A 23,526-nucleotide genomic window follows, 5' to 3' on the forward strand; every position below is an offset into this window, starting at 1 on the left:
CAAATAAAAATATGATTTCTTTCTTTAAATAAATCTTTCTCAGTTACTAAATAGACACAGTTGGTATATCTTTATTATGTGCGTGTGGTGGGGGAGGAGTGTACTGATTACAATAAAAATATAACACATTTGTGAAAAAATTATGTTTCTTTTTTTTTTCCTCTTACAAATCAAGGAGCCCGCAGTCCAAAGCAATATGAGACTTGTTGTTTTTTTCTGGGCCATGTTTGATCCACTAGTAACAAAATTGTGTTAAATAGTTAATTACTTCAACTTTGATTTTTAATGTTTTAAATAACATTAGTATTTTTACATTTCTTACATTAGTTCAAAGAAAACAAAACATTCCAGTGACAAATCTACAGAAACTGACAATGGTTACGTCTCGCTTGAAGGGAGACTGACTGGTAAAAGTAGTGAAGATGGCGTTCAATCTCATGAGCCTGTCTGTGAAGTACTTCATTCAGAGGAGCCAATGTGGGGCACTGGAAAAAACAGGAATCCCCCAGCGCAAACAAAGATGAAGTATAAAACAAAACTGGTAAATTATCTTCTGCTATATTGTCCCACATGGTGAATTTACAGCTAAAATATGTTGAATGGTGGTATCAATGTATCTCTTTTAGAATAATGGAGATATAGTTTCTGAATTTACTCCAGATCAAAATGGGCGTAATTAAGGGAATCCAACACTGTTTATTCCAACCTCTGCACAAAGACTGATTTCACTCAGGATGTTCTAACTGCCAGTTCAATCAGGTGGCTGTAAAAAATGTCCCTTCCTATCACCACTTCCTGTAAAGCTATTTGGGAAGTTTTCTAGTTAAAACAAGGCAGTAACAGGTGAACGTTTACTCTGAAATGCTTGTTTTCGCTTTTCAGAGCAAAGGGCCCAGTCATCACTGCATTTGCTTTAACTGTAGTGCATTTCTCGTAACTCTCTACTTCAGTTGGCAGGTAAAGAGGGAAGTTTGGATCAACACTAGTTTCTGCCGGATAAGGGTGCTGGTAAGAATCCTGTCAGGCTGCAATCCTGTAGCTTTGCAATTTCTACAATATCCAGGACATTTGGTCCTGGGGTGCCAATGTTCAGTGTTAGTTAGAAAGGCAGTGTCCATATCTCTTTGAGAAATACCCCCATTTCCAGACAAGTAAAAGCTTATATTGGTGGGAAGCCTCTATCCCACTTACTGGAGTTGTGCAATACTCCAAATATCCTTTTTTTTTTTTTTTAGTTTTTTAAATGTACCATACGTTTAAATAGTACTCTTGCCTTATTTCCAGATATCCTTTCCCTTTCTTCCCCCTTGTGTTAGGGAGTAGATGCAGCTGTTTTAGACATCTGGAAACCGCTGGAATTTTAGGCATCACTTTAAAGAGAGCCTTTGCTACCCACGTATGCAAGTATACATTTCAGTAACCTCATTTTGCTGATTCTGCTTCCTGTTACTTTTTTTTTGTTTTTTTTTGTAAAGGCCATGTTTCTTTTTTAATTTTAGTTTTCTACTTATTTTGTGAACCGACTGCAGTTTTTTTTTTCAATGCTGCATTTGTATATATTTATATCGGTTGCACCAACTTCTTGATTACTTATTTTTCAGTTATGTGCTGATGATGCTTTTCCTAAACCTGAGAACTCCTTCATACAGTTCCTGAGTGGACAGGTTTATAGCCTTAGTTCCATTATTAACTTTTCCCATTTCATTAAAAAAGTGCTGTTTCTGACCTTAATAATAATGTTAATAAAACAAATCTACCTCTGTTACTATTTTGTGCTTTCCGCAGATACTTTTTTTGTTAGCCATTAACAAAACACATTACCTTATTTACCTCACTGAGTGATTGGACAGTCAAAGTTTTACCTACTCAGTTTACATACATTTCCACTATTTTCCTGGCAGCAGGAGTTTTGAACTGTTTATGTTGGGGTTATGGATAAATGCTATTAATATTATTTCACCTTAATCATGTATAAATATTGTTATTAGGTTATAAGATATCTGTTATTGAGATTTAGGGGTTCCCAATCCTTTGGATCATACCACACCTTTTTATTTTGCTTTAATGGTATGATTAAGCAAAAATGAGGAGGAAATAAGCAGTTGACAGACAGGTTGCAGGATGCATAATTAAATTAGTAGATCGCATTATAAATCCAAATTCTTTGTTTTTAAACAAGGTATATTACTGAATTATTTTACTGAATTACTTCCTTGCAGATTGGTCTGGGTTTTAGAGTATTTGGCATTTACTTTTTTGGTCTTAAAAATAGTAAGAGAGAACATGTACAGTTACGAATTAAGCTAGGGATACCGGGGAAGCACTCACAGGCAGCTTTCAATTTGATGCAAAGGCAGGAAACAAGCAGAATTATCTCATGAACAATGTAATAAATTACAATCACAAATATGCTTTTTTTGATACAAATTTTAAACAGATCATTTTATTTTATCTGAATTGCCTCTTTGTCTGGCTCATCATTCCTGCTTTTCACCTCTGCCCTGTATTTTAGATTTTTTTATAGCTACTTTAATTAACTGGATGTGTTTAATGGCCATGTTTCCTCAACACAACCACAACCAGATTTTTTTTTCTATTTTACTTTTTTTTCCAAAAGCAAAACTCTGAGTCTTTCTAAGTGTGTCAAAATAGTGGTCAGTATGGTATGAGTTCAACAGAAAAATAGAAGTTCATAAATACAGTACAAGGACTTAATGTAAATGGAATCTTATGCCTGAGAGAACTTTTTAAGGATTGTATACACTTGCAATATTTTCCAGTGTCTGACAGAATGTGAGTCTAATGTGAGTTAAATATGTATTAGTCTTGTATTTAAAATGTATATTTTCAGTCAGTCCCTAGACTTAGGCAATTGATTGTGTGTGTTGCTGTGATTGCCCTTGGTTATTAAAGAAGCCTAAAATAAAATGTATTGCTTACTTCTTAAGCTTTAGTGCCTCCTAACTGTATTTTAAAGAAAACATCTAAAGTATTTAAAAATTGTTTTAAGGACATTCACAGAGCTGTGGTTAATGTTTCGGATGAAGTCTCAAGTGAAGATGACCCAAGCACAGGATATACAACACAACGTAATATGGACCGGTCGCTTTGTGACAGTGCAATCAGAAATAGAAAACCTCACAATTACAAAAAGCACTATCCTGCAGAGGTATGTCATGCACAAAAGAACAGGGTTTGTTGAAACAGGTGGGAAAACAGATCATATATTATATGTGCACTATAAAGGCTTAAATTTTAATGGATAACATTTTAAAGTGATGCCAGCACTAACAAAACTACTCATCAAGTACAGGTATAGGATCCCTTATCTGGAAACCCGTTATCCAGAAAGTTCCGAATTACGGAAAGGCCATCTCCCATAGACTCCATTATAAGAAAATAATTCTAATTTTTAAAAATGATTTCCCCTTTCTCTGTAATAATAAAACAGAACCTTGTACTTGATCCCAACTAAGATATAATTAATCCTTATTGGAGGCAAAACAACCTATTGGGTTTAAATGACGTTTATATGATTTTTTATTAGTCTTAAGGTATGGAGATCCAAATTATGGAAAGATCCCTTATCTGGAAAGCCCCAGGTCCAAAGCATTCTGGATAACAGGTCCTATACCTGTATATTTCAACTTACCTATAGGTCATATAGAGAATTTTTCACTAATATGTCTGCTTAAACCTATTTAGTCAACCTGACTGTCCCCTCTGTACCATGTCAGCTAGCATTTCTAAAACTAATGGATTACAGCAGCACAAATATATTTCTGGTTTCAGTTTCTCTAAGGGAGTTACCTATTGGATAAAAATGCATTATCAGGAAGACCTGAAGATCTAAAAGACCTTTCAAACAGACAAATTGCAGTTCCTGCCATTGACCCCTTCTTTTACAAATGTCATTTACAGGACATCCAAAAATCAGGAACTAGTTGCAGCTCTCGCTGTTCTAGCTCCAGACAAGATTCTGAAAGCACCAGGCCAGAATCAGAAACAGAAGATGTCCTCTGGGAGGATCTCCTGCACTGTACTGAGTGTCGCACTTCCTGCAGTAGTGAAACAGACCTAGACAGCAATCATGGCAACCTATGCATGAAAAGGGAATACAGAGATGACCCTTTCCAACAGGTTTTTCATATTTATTTCTTAAAATATGCATATATATATAATATTGCAAAATTGCAGGTATTACTACTTATAAATCTCCAAAGGAAAGATTTAAGTTTTATTTCTATCATCACCAGAATAAAAGCATTTGCTGAGAGATCCCTCTTTTATGTTAGCAAATTACTTCTGGTAGATAGCAGTAACATAATATCAAATTGCTAAGTGTGAACCTTTGAAAGGATGCTGTGTTTTTGGGCTCAAAGTGTCAGGAGTGATTTCCCTTAGGCTACTGTCAGACAAGGGGGGCCATTTACTAAAGGTCAATTTTTTCCCCTAAATTAAGATTTACTATGCAATGAAACAAATAAAAATCCAAATCCGACAATTAGCCAGCTAAAACAAGATCATCTACTCAATAGCAGATGTCCCTTCCCTTCCGTAGAGGAACCTCCTTTGCTTCAAAACTTTCTCAACTTTTTTTTTTCTTCCCGCATGTACTTTTTCCGTTCATACTTTGTTAGTAAATGTCAGTCGTTCCTGGAAATAAGTTTATTTGAATTTTTAAAAATAAAAAAATGACAAATGTTAAAGTTTTAGTAAATCTGCCCCTAGGTGTTGTGAAAACTGCAGAAGTCAAAGTGCCCTTCTGTGCCTGTCTCATATCAGAGGGAAACGCTGTGTCTGAAACACATGTAACAGCTATAGGGAGACCTCTGCTGCCGAGTCTTTTGAATTTCTCTGTTTTATGCTCGATGACTGTGGTGATCAAACCACTCTGAAATAGTTTCATATTGTAAGGCAAACTGCTGTTTCGCTTTCACTGAAAAATTTTAGTCAGTATATTTGATTTATGCTTAAGTTACCATAAGTGGAAAAGAATGGCACTTCCTATTGAACAAATGCTTTAAACTTCTCATAAAGCTAAATGGGCTACAAGCTGGTTTATGAGCAGTGTATTGGTGATGGCCACACTTCAAATATTCACTAGGGGCAGAAATATCATTGTTATAAGTTTGAGGTTTTTACCACAATTTCAGTTTATGCTGAAATAAAGTTTTTTTTAACAAACAAGCACACATTCTAGTTTGGTGAGTTTTCACAATTATTTAATTTAAAAGAAACCTTTTAACTCGAGCAGTCATAAAGGAAACCTTGCATGAGTTAAGGAACTTACATGGATTTCAAGGGAAAAAAACCTTGTTATTTTAGAAAGCCCACTTGGGAAAAATATCTTAACTAAGGTTTTTTCCCCCAAAACCCTTAAAGAGCAAGGAAAGGCTTCTACTATAGCACCTAATATGTTGTAGAGCCCCCTTTCCTGTACCAGATCGACAACTTTATTTTTTAAAATAATACTTCTCCCCAAATTTTCCTTTTAACTTCCTTTTAACTGCACAGTATCACGGCCGCCATCTTGGATTACCAAACCCCGCCCCCCCGCACCAAACACCCACAATCCCCCCCCAGGTCACCACACACCTGTGCTCGCACCATCCCCCCCCCTCCACGCTACCCGATACCTACAGCGCTTGTAGCACTTGTATTCAAAGTGTGTTTTCTCTCCAGAAGGCAAATTTTAATATTTTAAAATTCAGCCACCTCTTTCGTTACAGTATAGGATTAGGATAAATAATTGTAATGTCCATTTAAATATTAATTTCTTTAAAAAAATATAAATTTCTGATCTTTATGAATCTGTTATTTAGCTTTTTCCTTTTTCATTATTTTTGATGTGTTTTTTCATTATAAATAAACAATAAGCCACCTTCCTCCCTCCCAACTGTGCTCCTTTGACATCTTTAAATGTATTTCTTTAAAGTGACAAGTCCCAAGTACATGTGTATTTACTTCTTTAAATATTTTATTCTTAACAGAGTCACTCTCCTTGGCTTCACACTACCAACCCCGGGCTTGAAAAAGTCAGTGCTATTGTATGGGAGGGCAATGACTGCAAGAAGGCAGACATGTCTGTACTGGAAATCAGTGGAATGATTATGAACAGGGTATATACTTATTTCTGCTAATTTAGTTCTAAACAGTGACTTTTTCAGTTACATTTTATTGACTGGTTTAAAACATAAAATATCTGTAAACTGTCATGAAAATTACAGTTGTGGATTCTAGCATGAACAATCTAAATATATTTTTTTGTTAATTATTGCTTTCTAACCTTTTCATACTGCTGACTATTAGTACAAGATAAAGACATTTATTTGTACACATGTTTGTTCCATTAGAGTTTACATTTTCCAGTGTTTTCGAATTAAACTTTAAGCTTTACTGGGTAGATTTTAATATTGCATTACATATAATTATTACATATAATTATTTTTGAATGCTGTATTTTTATATGTACTATTCTACATGTTTAAAGGAAGCAAATAAAAAGGAAAAAAGTGTAGTTTACTTTTGAGTTAAGTTTTAACATTCTGTAAATGGTTCTGTTTTTAACAATTTTCAATTTGTCTTGATTATTTTATCTTTAATATTATTTGAAATAGCCTTCTTACTTTTCTGCATATTTTGAACTTGCAATTTAGAATGTTATCTCGCTGTTGGGGTCCTTGAGGGCTCTGGCACTCGGGGAGATTTCCTCTCAAGGCAACTTCCGCAATTTCACTGAAATCGCGCAGCCGCATATGCCATCCCTCCGGCGATTTACATTTTTGCCAGTGGGATGGCATTTCGGGGAGATTAGTCACCCGAGAACAGGGAGATTTGTCACGGGCGACTAATCTCCCCGTGTGCCAGAGCCCTAAACCCAGCAATCAGAAAACTTTTGTTCCTGAGCCTACAGTTTTGTTGTTATTACTTTCTATTCAGAGCCTCTCCTATTCTTCTTCCAGTCTCTCATTCAAACCATTACCTGGTTGCTAGGATAACTTATTCTTAATGTTCAGCTGTCACATTTCTGCTTCAATTAGTCTCTTTTTTTTCCCCTGCATTCAGTATGTAGATGTGGGCTTGTTTTTTTTAATGGTACAAACTAAAAAGCTCTTACAGTTTCCACCAAAGAAAGTTGCTCTAGGAGCAGGTTAGAAGTAGTACAAAATCCAGGTATAAATTAGTCTCAGAGAGTAAAGAATTCATGTCTTAAATAAATCTTAGGGGTTTTTTTTTTTTTTCTTTACTACATACTTGTCTTCTGTTTCAGGTGAACAGCTATAACCCAGGCATTGGATATCAAATTTTTGGAAACGTTATCTCTCTTATCCTGGGTTTAACACCATTTGCATTTCGGCTGGCTGAGTCCAAGGACCTGGAACAATTAGCAACACTTTCTGCATCAGAACTGTACAGTATTGCCTTTGGCTCCAACACTGACATTATGGTCATTTCCCTGGTGCTTATTAGTTTTGTGGTTCGTGTGTCACTTGTTTGGATTTTCTTTTTCTTGCTATGTGTGGCAGAAAGAACATACAAGCAGGTAGGTTTAATCTAAATTTTAGTAAGTGTTCTTATACTAACTGGTGAAGTATTTGCAATAGACGTTAGCTTCTCATGCCAGGCTTTAATACCATGTGTAGGTTGTAAATATCCTACTACTGAGTTGTATCCTACCAAGATTGATTTCACTGGTACTTATTGCCTGTTGGTGTGTATCATAAAGAGAAAGGCATAATGCCTTAAAAGAAACATATTTTGTGAAAATCAAGAATGTGCCAGTGCATTATACTCCTCTAAATATAGAAGGAATGTGCTCAGAAACAGAATTTGTTTGGTTTATTAAATTTTCCCCCAAAAAACATTTTTTTTCATGATAGGGGCCCTTTAAGGCATTATGCCTTTAGATAATCCTGTATTGAAACCCTGCAAGTATCAGCACCCTATGGCATCCTTCTGGCTCTGTTTCTCTCTGCATACAATTGTACCAAATGTTACAAATGCATATATCATAAGTAACAAAACTGCAACAAATTAAATATTCTTGTTATTGGCAAATATGTATTCAAGCTGTTTTTAAAGCATGTTGCAATACACCACAGTGTGGTAAGCATTTCATTATCATTCATGTTTATAAAATTTCCTTTGTTGAGCTTTTTTAAACCCTTTTAAGTTCAGTGTGTAATTATATTCAATTGCATTTTAATAAAATTGAGCAAAAAGCAGATCCTGGCATGCCAAGAAATAAAAAAAAAAAAGGGATTCTAAATATCATGTTTCTATCCTAAACGTTCATTTATTAATTTATTTTTCCTTAAGAGATTATTATTTGCCAAATTATTTGGCCATCTGACATCTGCAAGAAGAGCCCGAAAGTCTGAAGTTCCACACTTCCGCCTAAAAAAAGTTGAGAATATCAAAATGTGGCTGTCTCTTCGATCATACCTAAAGGTATGTGGTTACTTTTCTTTTGTTTATACAGGTATGGGACTCGTTATCCAAAATGCTTGGGACCTGGGGGTTTTCAGATAAGGGATCTTTCAGTAATTTTGATCTCCATACTTTAGGTCTACTAAAAATTTTTTTTTTTTTTTTAAAAAGGTTTTTATTTAGCATTTTCAAACAAACAAAAATAAACAAGAAAAGAAAAACAGGTACAATAAAGTGAATTGGCACTTACATCATTGTTGTGTACAGTTATTTGTGTTACGTATTTAGTGACAATTTTGAAATAAGACTCCATGTGGTATCAACTTGTCAAGGTACACCAGGGGTTATTTGTGGATTAATCATCCGATAGAGAAATATTAGGGTTGGCATCTAGCCAGGGTTCCCATATTTTTTCGAATTTCCCAGGTGCGCCCCGGGCATTATATGTCAGTTTGATCAGCGGTAGTGTCCCATTTATTAGTTCTATCCATTGTTGGATTGTGGGAGGAATGGGGCTCATCCACTTCATTATTACTACCTTTTTTGCATAGAACACAAGGGAGCGTAGTAATGCTCTGGATTTTTGAAGGGGTACTAATTCATCTATTATTCCTAACAAACATACTTCGGGGGACCTGATGCCAGGAAGAGACAAGTGTTCCTCTATATAGTGGGTGACTTCTGTCCAATACGTTAGTACTTTGGGACAATCCCAGATCAAGTGGAGGAAACCTACTTCTGCCATATTACATTTCGCACATTTGGATTTTTCTAATTTCCCCATGGCCTTAAGTTTCAGAGGGGTAATGTATATTTGGTGAATCATCTTAAACTGGATCATTCTATCTCTAAGTGATATTAGGAAGTCGTATAAGCTATCGGTTATTTCGTCCCATTGGTCCTCATCCAGGGATGGTACATTTGCCAGCCATTTGCGTTTGGCCTTGTCAAATGGAGCTGGGTGTGAGGTTTGGATTACGCTATACAGCTGGGAAACTAGTTTGGTAGGGTCTAACGCCCATAGTCTAGTTTCTCATGACAGTAGTGTGGGTGCGAGTTGGTAGGTCCCAAACTGGGAATGAAAAGCATGTCTCAGTTGGAAGTAACGGAAAAACTGAATATTGGGCACATTCAATTTGACTTTCAGTTGTTCTATTGATACAAAACAATTTTCAAACAGTAGGTCGTCTAGGTGTCTGATTCCTAACTGTGGCCAATATTGGAAGTCAACTAGGTTTCTCAGGTGTGGTAGGTTTGAGTTCCTCCATAGGGGCGCTTTGCCTGATAACTGAGAAAGAGGGGTACGGACCTTAGCTTGTAACTTTACCCAGACTTTTCTAGGAGTGGTGAGTACCTCGGGTAAAGGGGGAAGATCAGCCTGTCGTCTGTATGGCAGGTTGCGTATGGCCTCTAGGGAGCCCATAATTGCTGCATGCAGTGCAGTTAATGAGTTACTGCGGTCAGGGTTAAACCAGTTGTGTATATAGGATAGTTGGGCTGCAAAATAGTAATTTTGTATGTGGGGTAGAGCAAGCCATCCTTTTTCTTTTGGAGCAGTGAGTGTGAGCCATGATATTCTTGGGGCTTTATTGGCCCAAATGAAAGAAATTAATTCACTGTTTAGTTTTTTAAAAAACTGGTTAGTTATATACACCGGTGAGTTCCACAGTGGGTATAAGAATTTGGGCAGGTATAGCATTTTAAAGAGGTTCACTCTTCCCCATAGCGTCAGCGGTAGTTTGTTCCAATGAGGAGTTACTGATTTGAATTTTACTAGGATGGGCTCTAGATTCTCATTAGTGTACAGTGATGGGTCTGTTGTGACTATGATGCCAAGGTTAGCGGAATCTGGATACTAGTGTGAGCGCGGGAGAGTTATCTCCTGTAGCTTGACTCCCCAGTGGAAAAATTATGGATTTAGTTTTGTTTATCCATAGACCACTTAGCCTACCAAATTTCTCCAGTATTTCTAGAGTGGTTTGTAATGAGAGATTGGTATCTGCAAGGAAGAGTAGTACGTCGTCTGCATACAGTGCCACTTTCTCCTCTAGGTTACCAATCTTAATTCCTTTGACCATGGGAGTTTGCCTTATTTTTGCTGCCAGAGGTTCAATGGCTAGTGCAAATAGAAGGGGCGACAAGGGGCATCCCTGCCTGGTACCTCTTTTTAACTCAAATACTTCAGATAGTGTGTTATTGACCCTGACTTGCGCTACAGGCTTCTTATATAACAGTTTGACCCATGAGATAAACCTAGGGCCGCATCCTAGTTTCTCCAACACCTGCCACAGGTATTGCCAACTGACAGAATCAAACGCCTTGGTTATATCTAGTGAGGCTACTGCCCCAGCAGTTTGACGTTGGTGTGCGAGTTGAATGTGTGTGTATAGTCGCCTGAGGTTGATAGATGTGGTCTTATGCGGCATAAAGCCTGTCTGGTCAGGATGGATGAGAGATGTAATTACTTTTATGAGTCTGTTTGCTAGTACTTTTGCGAGTATTTTTGTGTCAGTATTGATTAAAGCGATAGGTCTGTAGGACTCACATGAGTGTGGGTCTTTCCCATCCTTGAGTATTAGTGTGATGATTGCATTGTAGCATGAGGAGGGGAGTTCTTCTGTTTGTGATGCATATGTGTACGTTTCAAGGAGCTTGGGGGTAATTTGATCAGCCAGTTATCTATACCAGGCAGCCGGTAGTCCGTCTGGGCCAGGGGTTTTGTTTGCCGGGAGGTCTGCAATAACTGCGTCAATTTCCGCTTTAGTGAGTGGGTTGTCTAGGAGTTTTACCTCTGCAGGTGACAATTGGGGGAGTTCAGCGGATCCCAGGAATTGTTCTAAGTTAGTCTCGGAGGTACAGGTTTGCGGGGAGTAAATCTCCTTAAAGTATTCTGCAAACATGCTGGCCATAGCTATGGGATCTGTGACTATTTCTTGGGTTGGGGTTCTAATGCCTGGAATTACTGTAATTGGGTCAGTCAGCTTTGCCATGTATGCCAGAGTCTTACTATTCTTATCGCCCAGGTCAAACCCCCGTTGTTTAGAGTATAGTAATTTTTTTTCTAGTGCTATCTGCTAACAGAAGGTCTATACTAAAAAATAAATTAAGCATGAAATAAACTCAACAGGAGTGTTCTGCCTCCAATAAGGATTAATTATATCTTAGTTGGCATCAAGTAGAGAGTACGATTTTAGAAGACTTAAGGTATGATGATTCAAATTACATAAAACCCCAACATTCTGGGTAACAGGACCCATACCTGTATATTAAAGACTGCACTTTACTGCATCTTACCTTCATGTGTCTTTTGGTACAAAGAAAACACATCCTATAACAACTATAAATGCCAGTGTGTTTTTTGTCAATTTGACATTACCAATGTATGTGGCATGTAGAGGCCAAACTAAAAATAGTGGATATAAATTTCCATGGCGTCCTGCATTTAATGTGTTGCTAAAACCCTAAAAGATAACCCCCCTACTTAGTTAAAGCATGCTGATCCCCAGAGTCAGAACCGCCCCTACTGCATCCACATCAGATCCTGAGGAGATAGCAAGTGTATTTGAGGACTGTTATAAAGCCCTATATGTTACACAAGCCAACTACACAGAGGCAAAACTAAATCAGTTTCTTCAGGTTATTGAGTTCTGTCAGCCAAGTAGAATGGAAACCTCCTACCTAGACGATAGTCTTGTCCCCAGATGTAAATAAAATTGTGCATTTGCGTCTGCAATGGCACCAGAATTTTTGCGAAAACAGTGCATTGTAGGGCTAAACATGGTAAGCGCACTTGAAATTACAGTTTGCATTTCGTCTAGGTAAGAGAATTCTCTCTAATATCTTTCTCTCCTCTGAACACGTATGGGAATTATGTATCAGACTTCTTTTTTAAATGAAACCCTGAATGAGAGTTTGAAGAACTAAAGCCTAAATAAAGAAGTAGGTTAGAAATGTTGTACATTATGTTTTGTGCTTTTGTACCAGCCCAAGGCAACCACAGCCCTTTAGCAGGCAAGATCTGTGCCTCCAAAGATGCCCCAGTAGCCCCCATCTTCTTTTCTGCTGATTCACTGCACGTGCTCTGTGCTGCTGTCACTTACCTGAGCTTAGGGGCCAACTCACAATATACTGTGTATGTAGAATCTAAGTGTAACAGTAAAAAGCTGATTAGTAATTCATTCAGATTCACATTACATGACAGATCTGAGGCCATGGTTGAATTGTATAGAATAGAATAATTAGCCCTATAGCATCAGCGTATATGACAGAAAAAAACTCATTTTCTGCTTGATATTTTGCCACAACCCCTAAGCTTAGCTTCTCAAAGGCTGCTCAGAGCACACTGAGCATGTGCACTGTCCTGGACAGTTCTAACAGAATCCAAGATGGGGAGCTTCTGTGACAACTGTAAAGACCAATGTCATTACTACTATAGCGATGCTGAAACTTTAAGCCAGTGCAGTCAGTTTATTATACAAAATATGGCATTTCTAACCATATTCATTTTTAGGGTTTATTTCTCCTTTAAGGGTAAAAGCACATGGGGATGCTTCAAGCACCATGTTTTTGACTTGGCCAAAAATTCCACACTAAAGTACATGAAACCTCCCAACCAGGTCTTTTTGATCCTAAAATCTACAGCATGTTTTGGTTTTGCTTTTTAGCATTGATATAAAATTCCGCTTTGTACTGCTGTAAGTTTTTTATCTTTACAAGTCTGGAATCTACATAAAACTGTTTTGGTATTGACAAGCTTGAGAGATGTGGGGCTTTCCAAATCACTTATATATTGTGCATATGTATCTATATTGTTATTTATAGCACTGATTATATATGCAGTGCTGTGCATTATAATTATAAATAAATAAAACAAGAAAATATGTTTATAAATACAAACATAGTTTCATTCATTACTAAGCTCTAAGTGTTAGAGACAAAGGAGTTCCTTGCCTCTCAGAGTTTTTTCATTTAAATGGGTGGGTAATAAGTGCTGCAAAAATAGTGGTAGAGTTATTGACTCATTAATGATAATCAATGTCTGATGTTATGTCAATGCTCTTACTGAAATTATTGAATAGGATAGGAATAGCAGAGGAATTCAGTTGAACGAAAGATCAGCAAGAGAGAAAGGTTTTCAGGTTGAAACTGCAGTCAACATGGGTAGAGTAACAGAGGAGTAGGCCAGGAATGTAAGAGTAACAGAGGAGTAGGCCAGAAATGTATAGAAAAATAAGAAAAGAGATGTAGTGAGGTGGAAGGAAGAATGGTCTTTAAAAGTTATGATAAAAAGTCATAAGAGACCTTCATAATAATTTCAGCAGTAATGGGACCAGTACTCTTGGATGAGGGGAGGAGAATACTAGCAGCAGACTGTAGTGTGGAGAGATGGCAGTTTGGAAGGCTCAGAATATGTGTAGGTCCTTTGTGCCTACGGGAGTCCATAGTTTAATTAAGTATGTTGTCCTCTGCCTCCGTGTTATGCTATTGAATCTTTTATGTTGTTTTTCATTCTGATAATTTCCCTGTTCTTTAATTATTTGTCATTTTTTCAAATCTTTATGCTATTAGGAACAGCAAACCTTGAAGCAGACCCACTCTAGATATTGAACTATTAGTTGTTACAGGACCCTTGCCCTTTTCAAGCAGAATTAAGTAATGGCCTAAAAATGCTTTGCTCTAATGCATGTAACAGATAAAGGTAACTGCTGCTTTTTTTCTTTTTCTAGCGAAGAGGTCCTCAGCGTTCAGTTGATGTCATTGTTTCATCTGCATTTTTATTGACCATTTCAGTTGTTTTTATCTGCTGCGCTCAGGTGAGCATACGAGACTGATGTTTTTTTCCTCGTTTCTTGAAATCTCCAACACTGATTTATCTTTTCAGACCTACAATGAAATTAGACGTGCTAGAGACATTTTGTATTGCCGGTTAGGACAGGTTGGAGCTACTGGCTTTAATATACATTTTTTGCATAAAATCTTTTTAAGAGGCAGGTCAAACCTGTACTTTATTTGTCAGGATTTATGTTCAGATTAAAAAGTGCACCCACTTATTGTACAAAGCAAAAATACTAAAATTAGTCATTAAATTAGCCTTCTTGTGGGGTATTTACAAAACTTTGCTACCTTGGTATCTGCTTTTAAAAATAGAAAAGGGAAAGGGTTTCATTGGGCACAAACCACAAAATGTACTTTATAAGATCAATGTTTTGTGCATTTCTGACATGAGAAAATTAGCATTTTAGATATAATCCATGGACAGATCATTAGAGGCAAAAGACCCAAAAGCAGCTATAGATCTGAATAGAGAGTCAAGTTAGGTTAATGACCATTGTGACATTTCAGTATATTTATGCAAAACCGGTTATAGAGTAAGTAAGTAAGAAATGCCAGCCATCTGCTTTCAGATTTTGTTATTCATAAGGATTTGGGAGTATGTTTCCATGTTGTGTCATTTTAAACTATTTTAGTGTTATTTCACTAGAAAATATGGTTGCCTATTTAAAGGATTTGGGAATTTTGTTTGTGTAAGAAAAGTAAACCCCAAGTCAAAATACATCCATATCATACCTATCATTTGTCTACCTAAAACCTTTTCGCTTATATTATGTCTTTCAGCTACTTCATGTTCATGAGACCTTCCTCGATTGTCAGTACAACTGGGAGTTAGTTATATGGTGCATTTCATTAACACTCTTTTTACTCAGATTTGTTACACTTGGATCAGAAACCAGCAAAAAATACAGCAATACTTCAATATTACTGACAGAACAGGTAAAGCTGTCATCATTCCATTCCTGCATATTTAGTATTGTAATTAAAATAATTAAAAAAAAAAAAAATTACTAAGAAAATGTATTTTATATTTATTATTATTATTTTAAAGAGTGGGCATACTTTATTTATTGTCATTTGATCAACTGATACAAACTTTGTTAAAAATAAAATGCTAAATTTTAACCATTTAATGTTACTGGTCTTTCAGGTTGTTTTTTCTGAATACAAATATTAAATATATGTGGTATATTATATGTATGACAAGGTATGCTAGAAGTCACAGGGAGTTCCATACCAATATAAAGGCCAAATGCCCTTTGTAGATGCAGTGACTGTTTAATACCTGCATCGAATCCAGGATTCAGATCTGAATTTGGCAAAGATTCTGCCTTTTTCAGCAGGATTCGGCCAAATTCAAGAGACTGGTCGAGTCTTTTGTATGAGTCTTTTTCAGCTGTAACCACAATTTAAAATATAAAACATTTTACTTACAGATCAATTTGTACTTGAAAATGGAGAAGAAACCAAACAAAAAGGAGGAGCTGACACTTGTCAACAATGTCTTAAAACTGGCTACAAAGTTGCTTAAGGTACTCTTCAGTCATGGGTACATAAGTGTGCTAATCAAAGGAATGCTGCATTCCAGCAGCAAAAATGTTGGTGGTTGTAGTTTATAATAATTTGAATAAGTAATTATTTTACCTAGTTCATTTCTTATTCCAACCAAACACTTTTTCTTTATAGATACTGGATATTTTTAAATGATACTCTTAACTGGATACTCTTAGGGGCTGATTTACTAACCCACGAATCCGACCCGAATTGGAAAAGTTCCGACTTGAAAACGAACATTTTGCGATTTTTTCGGCGTCTTTACGAATTTTTCGTTACCAATACGATTTTTGCGTAAAAACGCGAGTTTTTCGTAGCCTTTACGAAAGTTGCGTAAAATCTTGCGATTTTTCCGTAGCGTTAAAACTTACGCGAAAAGTTGCGCCTTTTTCGTAGCGTTAAAACTTAAAAGGTGCGAAGTTTCGCGTAAGTTTTAACGCTACGAAAAAAGCGCAACTTTTTGCGCAAGTTTTAACGCTACGAAAAATCGCAAGATTTTACGCAACTTTCGTAATGGCTACGAAAAACTCGCGTTTTTACGCAAAAATCGTATTGGTAACGAAAAATTCGTAAAGACGCCGAAAAAATCGCAAAACATCCGAAAAAATCGCAAAATACCGATCTTTACGAAAAAAACGCAATCGGACTCATTTCGACCCGTTCGTGGGTTAGTAAATCAGCCCCTTAGCCTTTCATCAACATTTGTTTATAGTATTTTGGAAAATAAAATACTAATCCTACAGATAGCTTTAGTTAACTGTATCTTGTATGCTGTGCTGTGTGGTCAAAATTAGGGGTGCCTTCCTACAGAGAATGCACTAAATGGGGCAAACTCAGACCCCCACACAGGCTGTCATTGAGCAAGAGAAGTGTTAGCCTTTCTGGCCTCATCTTTATCTACCTCTATATCTTTATGCCACTACTAGTAGTGGCACTACTAGTTTGTGGCTTATCAGTAAATCAGCCACTTTCTGACCAAAGGGTCCTTACTTTCGAATCATAAATTCCCTTGCCACATGAAATTCAGCAGCCTCTGCTGCAGAGGAAAAAAATTATGGCAATTTAGCAAGCTATGTAAACACATAGCATATGCACTAGTCCAAGGAAATGAAATCAGCAGGGAAAAGACAGTGTAGTCACTTGCCAAGAAAGGTTGTCATCCACACTATGCAAAGACTATTCTGCACAGGCAGCTTTTCACATGAAACACAACTGTAACCTTTTTTATAAACCAAGCTAGCCCAGAAACACTGAAGTCACGCTTTGAACGGGCAGAGACACCGCAGAAGTAAGGGATCTAGTGCTGGGGGTGGCAGATATGTGATTAGGTTTGTACTGCAAACATCACTGCATACATCATGTAGATATAAAGTTTTCCCATGTTGCTATTTGAAATGGTGTTTTTAAAAGTTTAAAAAAGTAAACATTTTTACAAATGCCTGTTCCGCATCTTGTTCATATCTAACAATTTTCATTTTTATGTTTTTGTTAAAGGAATTGGATAGTCCCTTTAGGTTATATGGGCTTACAATGAATCCACTGCTTTATAACATAACACAGGTAGTCATATTGTCTGCTGTATCTGGCGTTATTAGTGATCTGCTGGGATTTAATCTAAAGGTAAGGCTGTAAGATATTGTTCCTGTTTTAATATTATCACACACACCCATATATAATATAATATACAGGTATGGGACCCATTATCCAGAATGCTCGGGACCTGGGGTTTTCCGTACAAGGGATCTTTCCGTAATTCGGATCTCCTACCTAACGTCTGCTAAAAACATTATTTAAACAGTAATTAAACCCAATAGGATTGTTTTGGCTCAAATAAGGGTAAATTTTATCTTAGCTGGGATCAAGTACTGTACAAAAAAATGTGAATTATTTGATTAAAAAGGAGTCTATGGGAGATGGCCTTTCCGTAATTCAGAACTTTCTGGATAATAGGTTTCCGGATAAGGGGTCCCATACCTGTATATAATCTTTTGTAGGATTTAGGAATCCACATCATAACAATATCTAGTCATTGGCTAGGATAAGGAATGGTTATATATAATTTGTTGAGTGTTTCTAATGCTACTGCATTAGAAAGATATTCCTGGCAAGTATGTTTACAGTAGCAAGTCACATACAAAATTAAAGGGGATCTGTCCGCTTAAGAAATAATTCTATTTTTTTTATCAGGTTAGTTGAGCAAAATAAACTTTACTTACACAATATAAATTATATAAATCTTGTTTCCCTCTGCCTTGCAAGTACACAGTCACAGCTATCAGGCGGCTGCCATTTTGTAAACACTGTTTTTAAGACCAACATTGCATAACCCTAAAATCTTGTTTATGTGCCACAATCTGGCACCTAATGGCCATGCCCATGTACAGGATACATAAATGCAGTGACATGTAGAAAGGGCTGAATAGAAAGTGAAAGTAATTGCCTGCCCTGCCTCTATGTCTGAGGTGAGTTCATGCAGAAGTCAATGGGAGTTGTATTTTAGGTATTCAAGCTATATTTCAATTTGAGTTTTTGAGAATTTGGAATTTGGCAGACTCATTGAAAATCACGGGTAGGTGCGGTTCAGTTTAAAAAAAAAAAAAAAAAAAAGTGCACATTTCAGATTTTCCAAGTTTTCCTAATTTGGAAATAACTTGAAAATACTCAAATTAATTAATTTGTTAAATATGCCTTCCTTTAAAGACTTTTTCACTTGTTACCAATAATAAACATGCATTTAAAACACCAGAAAATACAACTTTTTCACCTTACCTATTTGATCCCCCATGTTCCTCTATGAGGGGGCTGCCATATCTGTGCTGCAGTAGTCCGTTACCATGAGAAGCTATAACTGACAGGCCGAGAAGAGACAGTCAGGTTGGCAAAACAGTCAGGTTTAGGAACTTCAAGTAACAATTACTTACAAATGCAGCCTTAGCGAAAAAACTATCAACGTGACCTATAGAGAATTTTTTATGTACATTTATATTTTGAGGAGTAGTTTTTTTAGTGTCAGTATCACTTTAAATTACTGGTGCCATTGGAATTTTTCAGCTTCTTTTTATTCGCTGCTTATTTTTTCTAACTTATAGAACATTTCGTAATATTCACAATAATATTATTGAAATGTCACGACTTTTTCATGGTACGTTCATTATTCCATGAAAATGTTGTACTTTTTGCAGCGACTATGAAAATGTTGTTATTCATTCAAGCTTTGGTATCATGACTATCTTTTCACCAGGTTGGGTCTGTAGAGTGCCATTGAGTCCTACGGAAGGCTTCCAACATCATACATTTTGTTTCAAAGCCAGAAAGGCTTTCGTGCCGTTTACGATCTTTTGGACATGAAAACACGAACTTTCGGATCGCAACCACAATATTTTCGTACAACCAAGAAAATAATTTTCGTGCAATTTTCGCACATCAGAAATTATTGTGGTTACTCCTATTTTTTCTCCAATTGTGCTTTTAATTGGCGAAAATTTGTGGTTTAATGAAAGGGCCTCTTAGTGTAGCTTTAGTGTAATATTAGGAAGTAGATTTTATCCCGAGGTGTTGTACATAATGCAAATAAAAGTAACTATAAATACAACCTATCTTGGATAGGTTGTAGTGGGTTAGGTTTACTTCTGAAGTGTTTCAGTTAAAGTAAAATTCATACCTACAAATTTTTGTAATGTAACTACAAGGGCTAACATGGTGGGTACATAGACAACAATTAATTATGTGTTACATATTTTCCTTTCTGTTTTTGTTTGTAGCTGTGGAAAATCAAATCATGACACTGGACAGCAGAATATTGACTCAACATTTTCTGGAGCAAGATTACTGACTTCCTAGCAAAATAATAAGCTGCCTCAAGTGGTTACCACTTGTGATCAGAAACTAAGGCCTAAAGCAAGATACTGTTTTGAAAACTGAAGTGTTTACTTCTGGACTTGTGCAATTGTTTTATTTATTTACCTTTTCAGTGTTTTCATATTTTTCACTTACTATACATATCATGATTTTGTAAGTATTGAGTGACAGATATTGTGCAATTTAAAAAAAAAAGTGCATATTCATAATATTAAGCAAAATGAGGAATGAAGTCTCCAGCATTTACTGTAGGTCATGCATATCGTTGGTTTCTCTCCCCCACAAGAGTTTTTGGGTGAACATTTTTGTAAAATTCTGTTACAGCTTTAGGATCCTTACAATACATCTTTTATTAACAGAGGAGTAAAACTACAAAAGGTCTGCTTCTCAAAACTTGAACTTGTGCTTTGGCACATGCAGTGTTTTGAGCACCATGTGCTATCAGAGAGAATCATAGCAGTCATTTCTGTGCATGTCGACACATTCTATCCATTTGAATGACAAAAGTGCTACCCATGGCACAATGGTGCTGGCAAGACAGGGTTAACTTAGGAATGCTCACTTTCACATTCCTTAACAGTGCCAGCATCATTCATTATATTTCCCATTCAAATGATGGGAAATGGCCTCATGTGGAGAAGGGTGTTTCACAACCTTGATCTCCCTGACAAGACTGTGATTGTCAAAATATATACTTGCGGTAAAACATTGGTTACTTTTATTTGTATAAGCAATACACCAGAGTATTAGCAAAATAATTGGTTACAGAACTAAAACTTACAAAGCAAGCTTTTGTGGTATTGGTTCTTCAGTGCATTTCACTGCTACCTAAGCAATAGTTGTACATGTTAATACTGTAAGGATTTTCTTTTAGAGAAAATATTATTAGAAGTGTATATGTATTTATTAACATTTGTTTGTCTTGCTTTTTTTTTTGCTCATGGACGTTTCTAATCAGTGCTTCTAAAGGAGAAGTATTGCTGGAAACCAAGTATTCTTATATGATAAAACAAATGGTTTGTATGAGTTACTCCTAATACCTTGGTATGTTTTGTCCATAGTGATACCTGGTGAATGTACAATCCGATATCTTAAACTTGTGTTTAAATAGTCAATTTATTTTAGCATAACACATGCTTTAATTCCTTATTTAGCTACTTTGTTTGAGGGCTATTCTATTACCCATCTGCTTGACTCATATGAAAGGCAGATGACAGACGTCCTGTGGTGTAGGAAAGGATGACTTTCTCAAATCACATCAGTTTGTTCCTTGTTTGTCTATCCTTTGGCATATAATGTAGCTGTTACTCAGGTCACTTTCAGCAACACTTGTTTGCCATTAGTATTTTCCTTTCAATGTTACATTTATTTTTATTGTGTTTTATCTGAATTTTTGCTGTTCAGTTTTATTTTTAAGGTAAATATAATATTAATGTATACTATACATATCATAGTCTCGGAAAAGCACTGTAATGTGCAATGCAATCTATATAATTTAAATATTTCAATGTGTTAAGATTGATAATAACTATTTTGTAGAATTAACTTGCCTTTTTTAGTATCAATTTGCATCACTGCAAATATGTCTGTGAATTACACCCATTATTTTCAATGGGGAAATGTGGAAATTCTGTTTTTACTTGTGCCAAAACTGAATCAATGAAACATTGTAAGGATTTACAAAACTCATATAAGAACAAAGTTATTATATTTACTTCATTTGGAATCGAATGTTGACAAAATGTTTTTCTGAATCTGTTACACTTTATGGTTTTAATTTAAATGGTCCTTTTGGTCCTTGTAGCTTTACAAAGGTTACTACCCTAATATACATAATCATTACTAAGTTCAAGTTTTGTAGATTGATCATCTTTGTTTGCTTCTGTATTTTATTTCAATTAGCTGCTATTGTGTGGGGGCCCATGCATTATCCCATCTTTTTTGTTACATATCTTATGATATGATTTATATTGTAGACAGGGCATTGTTTTAATCTAAATGTAATTACATTTTCGACATTATCTTTAAAAAGCATTCCTTGTCCCTTAAGTTCTGTGCTGATGTAGTTTAGACTCAGAAATAACTAATAAACTAAATAAATAATATTTAATAAACCTTTGCATACTAACTGTAAAATATTCAGGAAATAGGCTATTTATTTAATGTAGGATTTATCGTCCACATGTAAAAAGCAAAACGTGAGAGTATAGCTTTTTGCATGCATTGAATATTTCTTCTGCATATGTACACAAAGTGTACAAAGCTACTTTTCCTAACAATTTTTAAGAGCACAAACAGTTGACACGATTACATAAACACAATTATTTAGGTCTTCTCTATATATCCTTAGGTAAAGTTAATTTAAAAAAAAATCTGCCCTTGACTTAAATAACATTGTGTGTTTGATCTGCAACACAATTTTTTTTTTTTTTTTTTTTAGAAGAAAAAAAAAATAAATCTATTCTACCCTGCTCCAATAATTGCCCTATCCTATTTTCAATGCTTTGCTAAAAAATACCATGTTAAAACTCTGCTTCTAGTCTTCTCAAATAAGACGACAGGGCTACATACTACACTATGCTTGCAACGTAAGCTGAAGGAATTTAAATGAAGACGGAGAACTAAAAGGCAGCCTAAAAATCATCCGTACGGGGCAACTTCTGGTTCTGGCAGAAGTCGGGCTAGGAGTTTATATGGAGTGTCATACGTTAGAATTTGCCAAGCGAATGTCGCTCTTTTGCTTTATTTGAAAAGACCAGAAGCAGAGTTTTAGCATTGAAAATAATAAACTTTTTGCAGGATAGGGTAATTATTGGTGCAGGGTAGAATAGATTTGTCACTTTAAAAATTCCTTTAAAGGGGTTTTTATGCTATCCTTTATTATTGCCCAAGTTTTAATAGATCAGTGATTTCATTTTGTTTTAATTTGTATAGGTTCTGTAAATTATAGTAATCGAAAGCTTAACTTATCCATATTGGCAAAATTGACAAACCATGTACGCTTGACGTTCTCTCAGTCATAGAACTTACAAATTGCAATTATTCTCTTATAAATAAAAATTTAGTGAGTCGCTTATCTGAAACAATTCGATGGATCATTCGTCCTTATTTACTTACTTTAACACTCAAGTCTTGAAAGTGTTGTTATTTAAAGTATTTCATACTGTTCAACCACTTTGTTGTACTTTTTATAATATGGGTACCTATATGAAGAAAATCAAAAGGTGTGGGAGTAAATAATGATAATATTGCTTTAATATAAATTTGCTGAGCATTATGTTAAATACAAAACAATAATTATTGGTGGTATGGAGGCAGCCAAGTTCACAATAAACTGATATTAAATAATCCTAAAAAATCATGGAAAGAATGGTTATACCATGATATGCATTTGTGCTTGGTGAGTTATTGCTAAGTACAAGGTTCTATCTTTTTATTACAGCTAAAACACAAATCTGTAAGAATTTCGTTTCTGAGCTTCTGGGTAATGAATTTCTAGATAATAGATTCCATATCTGCGCAAAGAGTGCTAGCTGGTCACAAATCCCTAAGGCACTTCATTTGTATAAACATATGCCCAAACTGTTGTGGATGTTTAATAATTCTTTTTTACAGATAGGTTATATTAATTTATCTTTTGTTTTCTCAACCGAACATTATTTTTCACCAGCAGAGACAGATTTAGAAGCTCTAACTGTCTGCTTCCAGCTAGAGACAGTGATTTCCAGTGCACCTCTGACAAACAGCATGGCTGAGTTAGTTCCTTAATTAAAAACGTTTGTTGAGGAACCAAGAAATAAGTCATTATAATATAAACAACAGTGGGGAAAAAATAAGCACTTCTGAAAT

General features: G+C 35.7%; 1 protein-coding gene across 5 annotated transcripts in view; it reads left to right on the forward strand.

Moving 5' to 3' along the window:
- phtf2 (putative homeodomain transcription factor 2) overlaps window positions 1-22,763 on the forward strand; it is a 63,005-nt gene extending 40,242 nt beyond the window's left edge. For 4 of the 5 annotated variants that reach the window (XM_012960015.3, XM_012960016.3, XM_004913028.4 and 1 more), the window contains 11 exons: window positions 328-541; window positions 3,011-3,169; window positions 3,922-4,140; window positions 5,994-6,122; window positions 7,274-7,546; window positions 8,323-8,454; window positions 14,160-14,246; window positions 15,049-15,204; window positions 15,702-15,797; window positions 17,314-17,439; window positions 19,581-22,763. In XM_012960015.3, coding sequence (XP_012815469.1) covers window positions 328-541; window positions 3,011-3,169; window positions 3,922-4,140; window positions 5,994-6,122; window positions 7,274-7,546; window positions 8,323-8,454; window positions 14,160-14,246; window positions 15,049-15,204; window positions 15,702-15,797; window positions 17,314-17,439; window positions 19,581-19,601 — 1,612 coding nt within the window. In that variant the 3' untranslated portion in view covers window positions 19,602-22,763. Of the gene's footprint in view, window positions 1-327; window positions 542-3,010; window positions 3,170-3,921; window positions 4,141-5,993; window positions 6,123-7,273; window positions 7,562-8,322; window positions 8,455-14,159; window positions 14,247-15,048; window positions 15,205-15,701; window positions 15,798-17,313; window positions 17,440-19,580 lie in introns of those variants that run through there. The other variant, XM_031899026.1, reaches the window with a different exon arrangement.
- Window positions 22,764-23,526: the final 763 nt, after the last annotated feature.

This window comes from Xenopus tropicalis, chromosome 3 (assembly GCF_000004195.4).
Source record: "Xenopus tropicalis strain Nigerian chromosome 3, UCB_Xtro_10.0, whole genome shotgun sequence".
Taxonomy (NCBI): Eukaryota; Metazoa; Chordata; class Amphibia; order Anura; family Pipidae; genus Xenopus; species Xenopus tropicalis.